The sequence below is a fragment of the Erinaceus europaeus genome, chromosome 7, assembly GCF_950295315.1.
Source record: "Erinaceus europaeus chromosome 7, mEriEur2.1, whole genome shotgun sequence".
NCBI classification, from domain to species: Eukaryota; Metazoa; Chordata; class Mammalia; order Eulipotyphla; family Erinaceidae; genus Erinaceus; species Erinaceus europaeus.
The window spans coordinates 92,627,850-92,646,429 of NC_080168.1; the positions used below are offsets into that span (position 1 = coordinate 92,627,850).

Genomic DNA, 18,580 nt, shown 5'->3' on the forward strand with positions numbered 1-18,580 from the left:
ATCACTATAAAATAAAAATCACTGGCACTTGTAGAAAAACAAATGCAATATCCATTTCTATTAAAGTCAGCTTTCATTTATTCCTCTTCTTTTGAAATTTAAAAGGCAATTCTTGCAGTAAACCATTTTATCAAACTTACTTATAAGAATCAGTTAATTTGAAGGAAAAAAAACCAATATACAGTATGAAAACAGTTTATTCTCTAAGAATTGGATTATAGCATGCCTTTCTTTACATGGAGAGTTTTTCTGGTGTTGAAATGTATTCTCATAAAAATAATAATAACAAAAAACCCCCACAAAATATATATAACCAAAATTAAGTATTCTTTGATTAACCATACTTATCTGCTAACAATTCAAATGTAAAGGTACTAGCATGCCTCAGGTAGTGCCAATTATATATATATTTCTCCTGAGTCGATAATGAATCACAGAATATTGGAAATTTCCCTTAGGAATAATAACACTACATCATGAAACTCATATACTCCCTTTCCATGAGACTAATTTTCATGTTATGAATTTGAAATTGCATTCCCAGAACAAATTTTTCTTGGTATTGGATTGTGCCTGTTATAAAGGTTATCATTCTACATGCAATTATCCAGAATTGCTCAATATGCAAGCTCCAAACAAGGATTAAGTCAGCCTCTTTGTGGTGAAAAATTAACAACAGGGTACCATTTAATAAGAAGAATTAATCTATAGTAGAACCACAATCTCCTAATAGAATTCATGTTCCTCTTTCTAATTCAGTCTTGAAAAGTAATTTAAGGGCTGAAAGAACTGGCTGATAATTAACCTTTTAGAAAACTTCAAGAAACACACACATACATATATATGTATATATATATATGTATGTGTGTATGTGTGTGTGTGTGTTGCTATTAGTGTTCTGTTAAGTACTTGGTGTTCCTATTAGGTCCCCTCAAGTGCCTGGATCCAATTACTAGTGGCTACAAAATAAATAAATAAATAAACGTAACATGGACTATCTACGGCTCAAAATTTACTGAAAAGGAAAAAGGACTTTATGCAATTGTGTGGAATATTGTAGCTCTCTCAACAGAATTACTTTCATCTTTCCTTTTAGACCGGTTTATCTGTTCCAGTGATTCTCAACCCTTGCTGTACATTGGAATCACCTGTAGAATTTAAAAGTATGCCAGTTTGGGGGGGCCAGGTGGTGAAGCACCTAGTTGAACACACACATTATAGTGCTTAAGCACCCAGGTTCAAGCCTCCCGGTTCCCATCTGCAGTGGAGAAGCTTCATGTGCAGTCAAACTGTCCTGTAGGTGTTTCTCTCCCTTTCTATCTCCTCTTTCCCTTTCAGTTTCTCTATCTCATAAATAGTTTTTTTAAAAAACATGCTAATGGGAGTCGGACTGTAGCGCAGCGGGTTAAGCGCAGGTGGCGCTAAGCTCAAGGACGGGCATCAGGATCCCGGTTCGAGCCCCCGGCTCCCCACCTGCAGGCAGGTCCCTTCACAGGCGGTGAAGCAGGCAGGTCTGCAGGTGTCTGTCTTTCTCTCCCCCTCTCTGTCTTCCCCTCCTCTCTCCATTTCTCTCTGTCCTATCCAACAACAACGACATCAATAATAACTACAACAATAAAACAACAAGGGCAACAAAAGGGAATAAAAAAAAAACTTAAAAAAAAAACATGCTAATGCCCTGTTTCTAGCCCTATCTACTATTTTTGGGAATAGGGTACAAGTGTAAGTGTAAAGAAAAAAATCCCCACAGGGTTGAAAACTATGTCTTCTGCTGTTTTTCTCCTTTTTCTTTCTATTCCCTGTCTTTATTTTATGTTTGCCAACATGACTTTGCTGAGACTTCATGCCTGCAAGATTGTTAGTTTCTTCAGCAGACTCTCTCCAACTTCTTAAGTCTTTTCCAGATATAGAGAGAAGGAAAGATATCACAGTACTACTCTGCCATTCATGAAGCTTCTGGGGTTTTTGTTTGTTTGTTTGTTTTGTTTTGTTTTTTAACCTTCCCCTTTGTATATGGTGCTCTGTGGTGGTGAGAGACTGGAAGCCTGGTCTTTATGTACCACATATGTCAAGCTGAGTGGCACTCTGGTATCTCTCTCTCTATCTTTCTTGCTCTGGCTCTCTCTCTCTCCCCTCCCTTCTCTCTCTTCTATCTTCTCTCTCTGCCTCCTCCTTCTCTCTGTCTATCTCTCAGAAATTAGTCTTGAAAAGAAATGTTACAGGCTGGGGAGATAGCATGATGGTTATGCAAAAAGCCTTTCATGCATGAGGCACAAAAGGTCTCAGGTTCAATCCCCAGCACCACTGTAAGCCAGAGCTGAGCAGTGCTTTGGTTAAAAAAAAAAATTTTTTTTCTTACTTGGATAACAAGATAGCTTATTTGAGAAGATGCATATTTTACCAAGTGGGAAACCCAGGTTTCAGTCTCTCTCTCTATGGCACTGGGAAAAACTTCAGTGTTGTGTTATCTCTACTTCCCTCTCAATTTTTCCTTATATCTGATGATCTGGAAACATCAGCCTGGGGCAGAGAAGCCTTAACTGTGCAAATGTATGTATGTATATATGTATATATGTATGTATGTATGCTTTGTGCTTATTGTTTTTTTACCGGAGCACTACTCAGCTCTGACTTCTTGGTGGTAGTGAGGATTGGACCTGAGACTTCAGAGCCTCAGACATGACAACCATTTTGTATAACCACTATGCAATTTTCCCAGTCCTATATGTATTTTTTTCCTATATGTACTTTTTAAAATTTTTTTAATTTTTTAACCAGAGCACTGTTCAGTTCTGGCTTATGGTGGTGCGGGGGATCAAACTTGGGACTTTGGAGCCTCAGGCATGAGAGTCTGTTTGCATAACCATTATGTTATCTACCCTCTGCCCCCTATATGTACTTTTTAAAGAAATTTTATAGGGCCAGTGGTGGCACAACTGGTTGAGCACACACATTACAATGTGCAAGGAACCAGGTTCAAGTTCCCAGTTCCCACCTTAAGGGGTGGGGAGGGAGGCTTCACAGTAGTGAAGCAGTGCTGCATGTCTCTCTCACTCCCTCCCTCCTCCCCACCTCCCCTTTCCCTTTCAATTTTTCTGTCTCTATCCAAAATAAATTAAAAAAAATTTTTTTTTCCGCCCCCAGCCCCTAAAATTTTTTTTTAAGTTTACTTACACCAAACAAAACAAAACACAGTTACTGTAACCAAGCAGTTGCTTGGCTATTTAAAACTCAGTCCTGAGGACAGAGGCAAGATAGCAGATGTACTGGATCTTCATGAGGCTGGGGGTGAGGATTTCGCTATGGATGAAGATGGGGACAAAAGCATCCATAAGCTGAAAGAAAAGGAGAAAAACCAGAAGGGTCGCAGCTTTGGTTCTGTGTGGGACTATGTGAAAGCTTGGTAGAGCTTAGGGGAGCTCTGGAAAGACACCCTGCTTGTTAGCCTCTCTCGTCATAGAGATGAGCCAAGAGGGGAAAAGTCTCCCAGACTAAGCGTGCATTGTTAGCCTCCCAGGCTCACAGAAAACCTGCAGACCTCTTGCACTTAGTTTCTCCCTGCTAACAGCAGGCCACATGGCTGCCTGCTTTAAGGTTCATTTACTCAAAGTTCACCTCACCTTCTGATCACAAAGGAGAACACACCTTATCACACACTCCTAACAATCTCTTTTGATGTCCTTAATTTACATCAAGCCTTGTTTATCTTCTCTCTATCTCACCTTAACTGGTTTAACCCCTATTCTTCTCTCAAATGCCTTTGGGTAGTTAAATGCCTGCATCAGGAGACTTAATTATCTTGACCTTTATGTATTGCATCAACTCTTGTCATACCAGCCCCCTACCATAGGCTTTAAGAAACCCGTAATTCCTGACGCATTTAAAAAATGGTTCTATGTTTAACTTTCTCTATATATACTCAAGCCCACCCCTGAATAAAGAGAGTGTTCATATCAGAATCCTCCCCGAGTCTCCTTCTTTATCACGTAGTTTCTTGAGCTATGGAGTCTCGGTAAGCTTACCTTCCTGGCTGGAGTCACCCCACATGAGCTCCAGCAGTTCTCAACAGGGGTTCCGGTGCATGAAGATTATGACAGTGTGGAGCAAGAAGATGGTGATGAACCAAGACCACAAGGCTCTGTTGAAGGCTGGATTCTCTTTGTTACTGGAGTCCACGAGGAAGCCACAGAAGAAAACACTCATGACAAATTTGCAGAGTATGGGGAAATAAAACATATCCATCTCAACTTGGGTAGATGGACTGCGTATCTGAAGGGATATACTTTAGTTGAATATGAAACATACAAAGAGGTGCAGGCTGCTATGGAGGGACTCAATGGCCAAGATATGTTGGGACAGCCAATCAGTGTGGACTGGTGTTTTGTTCGGGGTCCACCCAAGGGCAAGAGAAGAGGTGTCCAAAGACACAGCAGTCCAGATCTGAGGCGTTGCTGAAAGACCCTCTCTTGTGCAGGGGTTCGATCCAGAATTTCCATTTGACTGTGCAGTCTTGGAAGAATTGGGTTGGGGGTGAAACTCAAATATGTTTATATTTAGTCTCTTACATTATTTGCCTAGTGTTTGATTTATGAATAAATACTCCATTTTTGTTTTCAACTTAAAAAAATAAATAAAACTCAGTCCTTACTGCAGCTGAAGTTAAGAAGTCTAATTATGTGAGAAGATAGTTATTTCATCTCCTCCCTCCCTGAAGATCCTCCTGATTCCCTGACCTTATAAAATATCTTGCCTTTGGCTTCCCATGTAGAATGGATTGGAGAGATTTTGCCCTCCTATTCTCATTTTGGTTGGTTTTAAATATTGATAATTCCTGCTTCATTCCAGACATGATTATTCCCTTTCTTTCTTTCTTTCTTTCTTCCTTCCTTCCTTTTTCTCCCTCCTGGGTTATCACTGGGGCTAGTGAAGGCACTAATAATTCACTGCTCCAGAATACACTGCTCCCAGCAGCCATTATTTTTTTCCATTTCATTGGGTAGGACAGAGAAATTGTGAGGGGAGGGAGAGACAGAGAGACAACTGCAGACCTACTTCACCACTTCTGAAGTGTCCCCCTGCAGTTGGGGAGCCAGGGAGTTGAACTCAGATCCTTGTGCAAGTCCTTGCACTTAGTACTGTTTGCACTTAACCGGGTGCACCACTACTGCCCCCTCCATCCCAAACACGATTTTTCTTCAAGAACACAGACTAGGGAGTTTGGGGAGGGGGGACAGGAGCATTATTGGCTTTATAGGAATCCCTGGTCTAATGAAGAAGTCAGGGGTAAAGATAGTCACATTCAGTATTCAGATAGCCAAAGCATTTATATGAGTATACCTGTGTATTCGAGCATTTTTTTTAAGATACTGGGGATGTGGCAATTAATAAAGCAGACAAAATCCATGATCTAATATTTTGTAGTCAAATAATCAAAACTTTGTATATGCAGCCCACTTTCCTTCTTGTCAAAACCAAGACAAGATGTCTAGAATTAAGGAAGCAAAGATATATACAATCTGATCAGGCCTTCGTTTTATTAAGTGGCAACCCCTCTCTGGGAGTAGCCACAGTGCTCTACTCTTTTGCCTGTCTTTGTTCCATGGCAGAGACGTACACATAAATATGTCAGATCCCAAACTGAACAGAACTGGTCAATGGAGGGTAAGCAATGGAGTTCTCCTAGACCTATGGAATATGTCTCTGATGAGTTTCTTAGACATTTTCTGGTTTTGTTAGTTTTTGCATAATCAGGGCCACATGTATGAGGAATTCCATGTCTCTTTGGCAATTTTACTTTTATATATATATATATTCATTCCCTTTTGTTGCCCTTGTTTTATTGTTGTAGTTATTATTGTTGTTGTTATTGATGTCATCGTTGTTGGATAGGACAGAGAGAAATGGAGAGAGGAGGGAAAGACAAAGAGGGGAAGAGAAAAACACCTGCAGACCTGTCACTGCTTGTGAAACAAGCTCCCCCCCCTGCAGGTGGGGAGCTAGGGCCTGGAACCCGGAACCTTACACTGGTCCTTGTGTTTTGCACCATGTGCTCTTAACCCGCTGTGCTATCCCCCAACATATATGATTTTTTTTTTTTTTAAACCAGGGCACTGATCAACTCTGGCATATGGTGGTGCAAGGGATTGAACCTGGGACTTCCAAGTTTTAGGCATGAGAATATCTTTTCATAACCATTATGCTATCTAATCCCACTCTCCAATTTTATTTTATTATTATTTTTGCCTCCAGGGTTATCTGTGGGGCTCGATGCCTGCACTACATATCCACTGCTCCTGGAGGCCATTTTTACCCCCCTTTTGTTGGCCTTATCATTGTTGCCATTATTATTGCTGTTATTGCTGTCATTTTTGGACAGGACAGAGAAAAATTGAGAGAGGAGGGGAAGACAGAAAGAGGGAAAGGTTGACACCTGCAGACCTACTTCACCGATTGTGAAACACACACACACACACACACACACACACACACACACACACACACGGAGCCGGGGGCTGGAACCTGAATCTTTAGTCCGGTCCTTGCCCTTCAGGCCATGTGTACTTAACCTAGTGTGCTACCGGCCGGCACCCTGATTTGATTTTAACAAAATTTTTATTTATTATTTATTGAATAGAGACAGAGAAATCAAGAGGGAAGAGGGAAAGAGAGACCTGTACCATTGCTTCACCATTCCTAAAGCTTCCTTCCCCAAATGGGGCCTTGATCCTGAGTTCTTACGCATGGTAATGTGTGCATTCACCTGGATGCACAATTGGCCTGTTTCTATTCCTGATTTTTTTTTTTTTTAATGAGAGTTCTAACCAGGGAAAAGTGGCACAAACAAAATAAGTAAAAATTGAGGATGTAGGAAACGTTGAAAAGAGGATAATTTTAAATTAGACCCTGAACCCCACTCCCAGAAATATTGGTTAGTGTTAAGAACTGGGCATTGTCATATTTTAGAAATTTTCAGTTTAACAGAGCAATCCAAGAAAATATTAGCAAGGAGGGTAGAAAAAAATTAATGTCTTTAGAGAATGGGACGCAACAGAGGCAGGTCGGAGCTGCTGCCCTAGCCATGACCTGCGGTAACCACTGAGAGCTCGCCAGAACATGAAAAAGCAGAGCGACTCGGTTAAGGGAAAGGGCCGAGATGACGGACTTTCTGCAGCTGCCCACAAGCAGGAAAAGGCAAATGAGGGGGAACCCAAATAGCTTTGTGGCTTTGTGTCCAACCCTCTTGCCCTTAGCTGTGTGCCTGAAGCTAGTCCTGTAAGCTCGTCTGTGTTTCCTCCTGTAGTGTTCACAGGTTCCCAACACCAACAGCATGGCATTCCTTTTGCCCTGAGTCTGCAGTGGGTCCCTGCTTCCTTCCCCTCAGGTAACCTCTCTCCTCCTGGACCACTCCTGGGTGTGAGGGGATTACCCCTTCCCAGTGTTTCTTTTATTCCTGTGGGGCTCACCCCAAAGTATTAAAAGTAGCTTTGTAATTAAAAAAAATTAATGTCTTTGCTTGGTTGCCTCAATATATAGGGCCTGGGGTTATGCAAGACTTCCATACCTGAGGTTCAAAGATTCCAGGTTCAACCCCTAGCGTCACCATAACCCATTCTTCCCTTGTCCACTTGGTTTCTCTGAATTGAAATATCCCAGGTACTTGCAGAGCCTTCTGTTGGTGTTAGCACTTCTTTGGTGTGTAGATGAAATGGTATAAAAATTCATTACAAGTAACATGGCAAGTGAAAGGATTTGCTCTATTGAATAAATTATAAGTAAACAGCAAATGTGATTTTTAATTTCAAAATAATCAATGCAATTAAAAAGCCAAAATTACCTTGAAAAATAGAAGAGGCTAAACAACCTAACATACATTTTTTTTTCTTCTACTAGAGATTAAGAACGCTGGGACACTAACCTCCACTATGTTTTCAACACTGGGGCTAAAGAGGTGGTTAAACGAATCAAGTTGACTGAATGTTTCCAAAAGATAACAAGCAGTGCTTAGTCAGCTTCAGAAAAACAAGAGAGAGCAAAGATGATATGGGAAGAAAAGCATTAGCAAAAGTTGTGACTATGAAAAATTTAGAATTCTTTATATAAATACCACATAACTGGAAGTTCCTGTGTAATTTACTAATTACAGAGAAAATTTGGAGGGCCAGGTAAGAGAGAATCTGAGCATCACTCTGACATATGTGGTGTCAGGGACTGAACTTGGAACCTCTAACCACAGCTACTGTGACACCTACTGGGCCACAGAACTTTTTTGTCACCTCCATAATTTCATTGAGCCAGTCTGATTTTTCCAAATATAGACAAAAGAGTGAGAGAGTCAGAGAGAGAGGGAAAGAAATCATAGCACCAGAACTTCCTCCAATGTAATTAAGTTCAGGCTTCAACCTGGTTTTTTTTGTTTATTTATTATTTATATTATTTATTTATTTTTTAAATATTTATTTTATTTATTTATTCCCTTTTGTTGCCCTTGTTGTTTTATGTTTATTTATTTTTTTAAATCATAGTAAGTTCTTTTTTTTTTAAAGATTTTATTTATTAATGAGAAAGACAGGAGAGAGAGAAAGAACCAGACATCACTCTGGTACATGTGCTGCCAGGATTGAACTCAGGACCTCATGCTTGACAGTCTAATGCCTTAGCCACTGCGCCACCTCCCGGACCACAACCTGGTTTTTTTTAAATGTCACTCTGTCTCTAGCTGTACTTCAGATTATCAGTTTCTTACTATGTGTGCTTAATCTAGCGTGCCACCGCCAGGTCCCCAAATTATCAACTTCAGTGGCTATCATTTTAATTACCACACACCAGAAGTTTGATATAGATATGAGTAAAGAACATGAGCATGCAGGCCGGGTGGTGGTGTACCTGGTTGAGCATACGTTACAGTGAACAAGAACCCGGTTCAAACCCCCCAGTCCCCACCTGCAGAGGGAACGCTTCACAAGTGGTGAAGCAGGGCTGCAGGTATCCCTCTGTCTCCCTCCCTCTCTATCCCCCTATTCCTCTTGATTTCTGGCTGTTTCTATCCAATAAAGATAAAAAGAAAAAAAGAAAAAAGAACATCAGCATATGATGAACCAGGAGGTAGTGATGCAGTGGACAGTGTTGGACTCTCAAATATGAGGTCCCAAGTTCAATTCCCGGCAGCAATGTACCTGTGATGTTCTAGTTCTTTCTTTCCCTACCCCTCTCATTAATAATTAAATTTAAAAAGGGGGATGGGGTAGGTGGTAGTGTACCCTGCTAAATACACACAGTACCAAGTTCAAGGACCCACGTTTGAGCCCACACTCCCCACCTGCAGGGGGTCTGCTTCATGAGAGGTGAAGCAAGTCTGCACGTATCTGTCTTTCCCTCTATCTTCCAGTCCTCTGTCAATTTCTTTCTGTCCTATCTAAAAATTAAAAAAAAAAAAAAAAAAAAAAAAAAGGCTGCTGGGAGTGGTGGATTCATAGTGCAGGCACTGAGCCCCAGTGATAACCCTCCTGGAAAACAAATGAGCATATCTTATGGTTTACTTCATAACCACAGATAAATCACTTATGTCCTAGACTATGGTCATCAGTATCAGTTGCCTACCTCTAAATTCTAAATGTAAATGAAGGTCACTTCCTCTATTACAATTTTTTTCCTTTCTTTTTACTCAGCTCTGGTGTATGACAGTGGGGGAGACTGAACCTGAGACTTTGGATCCCCAGGCATGAGACTCTTTGCATAACCATAATGTTATCTATCCATGCCCTATTATTTTTTAAATGAAAGTTCAGACTTGAAAATATTTTTGTATACTCATTAGGACTATGCAAATAATTAGTATGTATAATCACTACAATTATGCAAATAAATCATTAGAATCCCTAGTCTGAAGGTATTTCCTTGCCATATGTGCACTGGGAACACAACAGGCACTTAAGGAGTGAAACTGAGAGCACAGAACAAATAGTTCATCATCATTATTAATAGAGACAGAGAGTCAGAGTGTGTGAAAGAAATCTCAGCACTGGGGGTGGTGGTATAGCATAATGGTTATACAAAGAGACTTTCATGCCTGAGGCTCTCAAGTCCCAGGATCAATCCCTCACACGGCCATAAGACAGAGCTGAGCAGTGCTTAAGAAAAAAAAAATTTCAGCGCCAGAATCAGGCTATAGCACAGTGGGTTAAGCACAGGGGGTGCAAAGCACGAGGACCTGCGGCATATGGATCCCAGTTTGAGCCCCCAAATCCCCACCAGCAGGGGAGTCGCTTCACAAGTGGTGAAGCAAATCTGCAGGTGTCTTTCTCTCCCCGTCTTCCCTTGCTCTCTCCATTTTTCTCTGTCCTATCTAAGAACGATGACATCAATAACAATGGCAATAATAACTACAACAATAAAAGGGCAACAAAAGGGAAAATATACAAATAAAAAAAAAAACCCTAAATGCTAGTAATTCTTTAATTCATGAAGGATAGCTCACTTGATAAATCGAGTACATATTTTGCCATGCCCAAGGTCCCAGGTACAAGAACCTGACCGCTCACAAGGTAGCAATATGCACAGCACCAGGGGAAGCTCTTCAGTGGTGGAATGGTATTGTGGTGTCTCTCTCTCTCTCTCTTTTTCCCCTTAATCTTAAGATTTACTTATCTACTTATGAAGAAGTCAGGAGGAGAGAAAGAACCAGACATCACTCTGATACATATGCTGCCAGGGGACTGAACTCAGGACCTCATACTTGAGACTCTTTTATTCACTGTGCCACCTCCCAGACCACCTGTCTAACTGAAGCTACAAAGGAGGGGAAAAAATATCTTCCAGTTGTTAATAGGTCATTTACAGTTCACTACACAAATGAAGTTACCTCTGGGAAAGAATATACCAAAGGCACTTTCACAATCTTTATTTAAAATTTTTTTTCTGGTGGGGGGGCCGGGTGGTGGCACACCTGGTTGATCGTTCATGGTACAATGCACAAAGACCTGGGTTTGAGTCCCCAGTCCACACCTGCAGGGGGAAAGCCTCACAACTGGCGAAGCAGTGCTACAGGCATCTCTATTACCCTCTTTATCCCTCCCTTCCCTCTCGATTTCTGACTGTCTCTATCCAATAAATAAATAATTTAAAAAATTAAAAAAAAACTATTAAAAATTTTTTTTTCTGGGGCTGGTTGGGGGACAAAGGCCCGGGCTCAAGCCCCTGGTCCCCACTGATGTTCCCGGGGGGAAAGCAGTGAAACAATGCTGCAGGCGTCTCTTTTCTAACTTCCCCACCACTCTCAATTCTCCATCCTATCAAATAAAAGGAAAACAAATATTAAAACATAAAAATCTTTTTTCTGTAGTTTATTTTTAGGTAATGAAATGCAAATGAAAAATGTTTGGTTAAGTACCACATAAGATGGTTTAAATATACACTCAAGCTTTTTAGAAAAAAAAAAAGACAAAGACCTTGGATTAGCACAAGTACTGCCAGAAGACTATTAAAGTGAACCTGTTTACAAGTACTTTTGCTTGAAATTGGAAACTGATTAATAGTATGCATATATTTTTTAATATGGTTAGTACTGGAATATACTTAGAAATATTAGCTCAAAACTCTTAACTGGTTTTATTCCTTGTGAAGAGAATGGCCAAAGTCATATAAACATGAAATTTGGTCCATAACTCCGTTATATTTGATTAAAATTATATAACAGCAGGAGTCAGGAGGTAGCGCAGCGGGGTAAGCGCAGGTGGCGCAAAGTGCAAGGACCGGCATAAGGATCCCAGTTCAAGCCCCGGCTCCCCGCCTTCAGGGGAGTCGCTTCACAGGCAGTGAAGCAGGTCTGCAGTGTCTTTCTCTCCCCTGCTGTGTCTCCCCTCCTCTCTCGATTTCTTTCTGTCCTACCCAACAACAGCAATAACAATAACAACAAGGGCAAATGATTCCTAGTGCAAGCACCGAGCCCCAGCAATAGCCCTGGAGGCAGGGAAAAAATATATACATATATATGACAGCAAAATCAACTAGAATCAATGCTTATTATGAATCAAATAAGTGTGTATATTCATTGAGTCCCATCTTCTAAATACTAAAACCTAGGTAACGTAGTTTTTTTTTAATTTAGCAAAAAATGCATAAGGATTTATCCAGTCTCTATTTTCATACACTACTGTCAACACCCTTTTTTGTATTTTTTTTTTTTTAGATTTTGACATCTTAGTTACAAATTAAGTATTTTGTCTTTTAAAAAATTAATTTATGGGGCCGGGTGGTGGTGCACCTGGTTGAGCGACATTTTACAGTGCGAAAGGACCAGGGTTAGAGCCCCTGGCCCCCATCTGCAGAGGGAAAGCTTTTCAAGTGGTGAAGCAGGGCTGCAGGTGTCTGTCTATCTCCTCCTTCCCTCTTGATTGCTGGCAGTTTTTATCCAATAAATAAAGATAATAATAAAAAAATTAATTTGTTTATTTTATGAGAGGAGAGAGCTGAGCAAGAAGTCAGAGCACCCTGGCTGCTTAAGTATTTCCTCTTTGTCAAGTACTATGAAGAAAAAAATTAAAACTATAGTGACAAAATAGAAGGGAAAAAAATTCAAAATGTAAAGGCACAGATCAAACCACTGCAAGAGATAATGTTAAGTACTAGTTATAAGGGTAACCTCTATTCTATGAAGATAGTATAAGATCAATGATCTAGATTACAGGTAACAAACGTTAAGACAGAAAACTACAATTAAAAGAAATAAATAGTATGGCCATTTATAACTTAAAATGTTTAAATATATGGCACAATGCATAAGTTGGTTGAGAAACTATTGGATTAAATTACGTACTTTTCAAAATTATTTAGAATTTTGTCAAGACATAAACAACCAGCCAGCGAACTTTCCTTACTTCCATCAGAGCACTGCTCAACTCTGGCTTATGATGGTGCTAGAAATTCAGTGGGATCTTTGGCGCCTTGGGCAAGTAAGTCTTTTTGAATAACCATTATGCTATCTCCCAAACCTTGGATGTTGGTAATTTTCACTTAGTCCTTACTAACTTCTTTCTTCTCAATTTTTCCTACTGTAAATCTAAAAGTAAAATGACTCTTCTTTCTTACTTGCCAACTAAAAAGCAACCCTTAGTAGTTAACTTACAAGATTTAACTTGAGTATTTTCAAGATATCTCCAGAACAAACTGGAACAGTCATACTTCACACAATGATGCATTTTTTCATATTACTGTTCACCCCAAAATTGTTGCAATATATACTGTGTACAATAACCCCCTATAATCACAAAGCAAAACAAGTAGAACACCTATCACCATTACAGAAATGATTGCATATTTTAACATAATAAAAGATTATAGCTTTTTAATCACTATCTTAAACTACTTTTTAACTATATATATATCATCTGTATACATTTACTAGTTTAAAAATGTTGGTTCTACCTATTACCTTTAATATAAAATAAAATTAACTTGTGTCTCCATAATAGCACAATTATGAGAAGAATAAAGATTAAAGAGTTGGGGGTGGGGGTAGATAGCATAATGGTTATACAAAGAGACTTCCATGCCTGATGCTCCAGAGTCCCAGGTTCAATCCCCTACACCACAAGCCAGAGCTGAGCAGGGCTCTGGCAAAAAAAAAAAAAAAGTTGAGAAAAGTATCCAAAACTTTCCCTTAGCAATGGCTTACCATTTTTTTTTAATCTTTCCCTTGTACACATATTGCAACTTACTACTTTTCATTACCTTTCTACCTTGAGACCTAGAGACCTTTAGGCTTCAGTGCAAGAACAGATATCTACTGCTGTCACTGAAGTAATTTAAATTACAGGTTAAGAAAGATACATAGGCTTAGGAGGTAGCAGCAATTAGAGTGTCAGACTTAAAATAATGAGGCCCCAAGTTCAATCCTTGGCACTGCATGTACCAGAGTAATGCTCTGGTTCTCTTTCCTTCTCATTCATGTTAATAAATAATCTCAAAATACAAAGATACACAAAGCTAAGAGAAAAATAAAGTTTAAATACTGAAAGTGGCTATACTCCACCAAAATTTATCTGACCACTCCGGAACAAAGGCTCCTATGTGGATTTTATATAATTAATAATAAGTTTCAAAATTGCTAGTATAGGTTTCCAACTAACAGGTCTTATGCTTTTTTCTTTATTAATAAAGATCAATTTGAGTTCTAATTAAAAAAAATAAATTTAGCCCCAATGGAGTTCCCCTCCCCTTACAATAGAAGAAATAAATGGCAAAAGCTTTTCTTTACTACCTCAGAAAGAAGCAGGAAGGCAAAACTAATTTTTCCTGCACATGTAATCATGGTTCTCCTTGCCTCTCTCCCCAAGCCCCCGCACACACACACTTCCAGAAAGCCAAGACTACACAGAGAATGGACATCCCATAAAAGACAATTTTAGCTTATTTCCCCAACTCTTCCCGGCCCACACCACTCCAACAAATACAAGAGAAGTCAGTGTGTTGAATAGGCAAGGACAATCAAAGGTAAAGTGCAGGCTCACAGAACACTTAATACTTTTAAGATAAATTCTTAACATTATAGCATGTGTCAATTCATTAATTTTAAACCCATGTGGGAAAATTTAAACTATTAACTTAAGATATGGTAGTGCTACCTTAGTAACTATAATCTCTCTATATCCTCTTAGTTGCTCATATTAACAGTTTTATTGCATAATAATGCTTCAAGAGTAAATCCAGGGACCACTTCATTTTATCTTAGACATAACATTTACTAGTTTTCCAAGCATGACAGAAATGGAAAAATATATATATTAGAACAAGAACAATATATGTTAATTTCCACAATTTGTGATTTTTCTGTGAGCAGTGCCTGATTCTATTAACAGATCTAAGTTGTCCAATGCTTGGGGGGGGGGGGGGCAGAGGGAAGCCTAATGAGACTAATTTACAAAGTATACAAGAATAGAATCTTCTAATAAATTTTTCCAGTGTTCACCATAACTGTATTACATGAAATGTTTCCCTTCACAGAAACTCAGGAAGTTAACTTAAAAAAACAAACAAACAAACAAACAAAAAACCACTTATTTCTGTGTTCATCTCTGGCAAACAATGAACAAATACAGCTTGCTCAGGAAGGATTGAAAAGTGCCATATCGGGAGCATAAACTGACAAGCTGTATGAATGAGTCTTGGTGAGTGGCTGCTCTCTGGGACACCTTCTCCTGTCACATTACTGAACCCATCTCACATAAAACCTAAAAAAAAAAACAAAAAACTGAAGTCATTGCAGAAGTGAAACCCAGCATGCTCCACTAAGGTAGATCTAAGGTAACCATTCTAGAGTAAAATTGGAAGTCATCTCTTATCAAAAAAAACAAAAACAACAAAATAACCTCCAAACAAAAATAGCAAAGGCAAGTGCTGCTGTGTTCATCAAATGGACTTACAGAGGCAAAAATGTGACAACAGCAATAATTCAAGTAATATGTGAAAATTTAAACACGTCACTTTCATGTTAAGACAAAAGTGAAGGGGAGCTATGATCTTTATATCAGTCAAAAGAAGTTAGGAGTTACCACCAAATGTTAACTCATTTTATAGTCATCAGTCAGACTACTGTATATATTTTTGCACCTGGCATTTGAAAAAGCAGATAAAATGTTTAATGTGTAATTTACAATGTATTTTACCAGCTGAGCATACAGGATGTGTATAGATTATATCAAAGTAGTAGACAGTTAGGGGCCTGTGCAAACCCTGCAAAAATAGTATTTCAGGTATCTGCTAATTAAAAAACAAACAAACAAAAAACAAAAACAGTTTGCTGTTTAGAAGTGATACAATTAAAACTACCACAAAATACAAAGGGCTGCAAAAATGTATACCATTCCAACAACATATATAAGTTATTAAATAAAGATTTGATTTAAAAGAATATAAATGAAGCCTTTAAGTAGGTCTTTTCTACATGCATTATTGTTCCTTATTAAAGAAAAATATGTAAAAAGGCCATTGGTAATTGCTTTGTTAACATTTGTAGAAAAATGCCAATTCTCTGGTCACAAACTTCACTAAGTTTAGCACTTAAGGTCTCTGCAGTGTTATAAACGTAATTTAAAATACTGTTAATTCTATAATTCCATGGTAAAATAATGTGACTTGGAACATGGCAGTCTTCATGTTGAGGGCAATGATCCACAGTTTTTTGTTTGTTTGTTTTGTTGTTGTTTTAATTTCTTAGGTGTGAACAGTTATCCAGAAGTACAGCATCCTCCTCCAGTGCTCTGGGCTTGAGGTTCATCATCAATAATCTGTACACCTCGCCTTGTACCACCTGGTTGACTGGAGCCATTGCCTTTAGCCCTCTCATCCACTTGTGCTGTTTCTATCATTCCTAAGAGAGGAAGAAAGCAGAAACCAGATAGTACCAGTCTTTGAATTACCTCCTGTAATTACAGTATGTTACCATAATAACCATTTCTGGTTTTCTCTTTCTTTCACCCTATTTCATTAGATAGGACAGAGAAATTGAGAGGGAGAGGGAAGTAAAGAGGAGAAGAGAAAGATAGACACCTATAGGCCTGCTAGTGAAGCATCCCTCAAGTGGGTAGCAGGGGCTTGAACCCGGATTCTTGAGCAGGTCCTTGCACATAGTACTGTGTGCTTAACTGGGTGTGCCCCTGCCCAGGCCTCACTATTTCTGACTTTCAAACCACAACATTTCATCAATACAATAAATAGCTTTTCCTACAAGTTATAAAAAATGAATAGCAAATGTATTTGTCCAGTGGCATACGGACCATAGTAACAGCAATAGCAATAGCAATAGCAGATGGGCAAGTGTAGCCCAAGTAGAACCTGCAAGTTCAAAGCCCCAGATCTGGTCCCCTGAAACATATACTGAAGGAGACTAGTGTTCTGGCCTCTTAATTTTCTCACCCATGAGGCTCACAATGGACAGAACACTGGACTTTGAATTCCCAAGGTTGTTCTCCAGTATCACATGTGCCAGAATGGTTCTCTTCTAATAAGTATTTGAAAAATCTTAAAAAACAAAACAAAACACCAAAATATAAAAAGATATATATTTTTTAAATATTTATTTTCCCTTTTTGTTGCCCTTGTTGTTTTATTGTTGTAGTAAAAAGATATATTATATATGAAAGAGTTTCATATGAGACAGAAAGACAAATTAAGAGCACCATTCCTGTATATGTGGCATCATGGATCAAACTAGGTACACAGTGAATCTTAAAAATAAAATGGGGGTCAGGTGGTAGCACAGCGGGTTAAGCGCAGGGGGCGCAAAACGCAATGACCAGCGGAAGGATCCCAGTTTCAGTCTCAGCAACACATAGGAATGCCAGGGCAGCAGAAGCAGTGCTGATCCTCCCTCCCAACCTTCCTCCATCTGAATGAAAAAATTACTTGGGAGCAGTGAAATTGTGTGTGTGTGGTCCCCATCGCCCCCCCAACACACACACACACACACACACACACACACACACACACACACATTTGTGATATAACAAAAAGATTATGAAGAAAAGTGATGACTAAGACACAATTACAAAAAATGAAGATAAGACATACATTAAGGGAGTTGGGCAGTAGCACAGTGGGTTAAGCACAGGTGATGCAAAGCACAAGGACCAGCATAAGGATCCCAGTTCCAGCCCCCGGCTCCCCACCTGCAGGGGAGTCGCTTCACAGGCCGTGAAGCAGGTCTGCAGGTGTCTATCTTTCTCTCCCCGTCTTCCTCCTCTCCTCTCTCCATTTCTCTCTGTCCTATCCAACAACGATGACATCAATAATGACAACAATAATAACTACAACAATAAAAACCACAAGGGCAACAAAAGGGAATAAACAAACGTTAAAAAAAAAGACACACATTAAATGCAAATATTTAAAATAAAACTAAAAAGATGAGGGAACAGGTAGTCCTTAAAGCAGAATATGGGTTCTTATTCTTGAGGGCAAAGAGAACTCTTGAACAATGGTTTCAAGTATATAGTTTATCAAAATCATTCTATTCTACTCTATTAGTCCACAGATGAGGGGTTTCCCTACATTCTCTTTATTATTTTTTTATTTTTTATCATTTTATTATGGACATTTTCAAACACATATAAAAGTAGAAACTGGATAATAAAGATCTTTAAATCCATCACGATTCTACTCATAGCCCTCTCAAATATCTCTACCATTCTCTTGAATCAAATCGCACATGTAATATTCATAAATTTTAATATGCATCTCTAAAAAAGGACTCTTTCAAAAAAGAGATTTATTTTATTTTATTTTATTTTATTTTATTTTACCAGAGCACTATTCAGCTCTGGCTTGTGGTGGTGGTAGAGGAGACTAAATTTGGGCTTTTAGGGTGTTTCAGGAACGAAAATCTTTTTTGAATAACTATTATGGGGTCTCCCTAATCCTTCTAGCAATTCTTTTGACAACGCATAACACCACTTAAAATGACTTATACCATTTCTTCACAAATATCATCAAATATCCACACATAATTCATATAGTCCCAGTTGTTCCACAAATATTCTTTTCACTAGTTTGTCAAGTTAGGGTCCAAATGAGGTACATGTGTTAGGGT

The 18,580-nt window shown here is 39.0% G+C and overlaps 2 protein-coding genes across 2 annotated transcripts in view; one reads left to right on the plus strand and one right to left on the minus strand.

Annotated features, from left to right (window-relative positions):
• The first annotated feature begins 3,302 nt into the window (after positions 1 to 3,302).
• On the plus strand, positions 3,303 to 4,583 carry LOC103128040 (RNA-binding protein 8A-like). Its single transcript, XM_060193521.1, has 2 exons — positions 3,303 to 3,392; positions 3,991 to 4,583. The coding sequence occupies exons 1-2, from the start codon at positions 3,303 to 3,305 to the stop codon at positions 4,453 to 4,455; spliced, it is 555 nt and encodes a 184-aa protein (XP_060049504.1). The 3' UTR covers positions 4,456 to 4,583.
• Positions 4,584 to 11,324: 6,741 nt separating this feature from the next.
• Positions 11,325 to 18,580, minus strand: part of RAB21 (RAB21, member RAS oncogene family) — a 41,875-nt gene continuing 34,619 nt past the window's right edge. Inside the window, exon 7 of the mRNA XM_007538920.3 lies at positions 11,325 to 16,363. Coding sequence (XP_007538982.1) covers positions 16,221 to 16,363 — 143 coding nt within the window. The 3' untranslated portion in view covers positions 11,325 to 16,220. The remainder of the gene's footprint in view (positions 16,364 to 18,580) is intronic.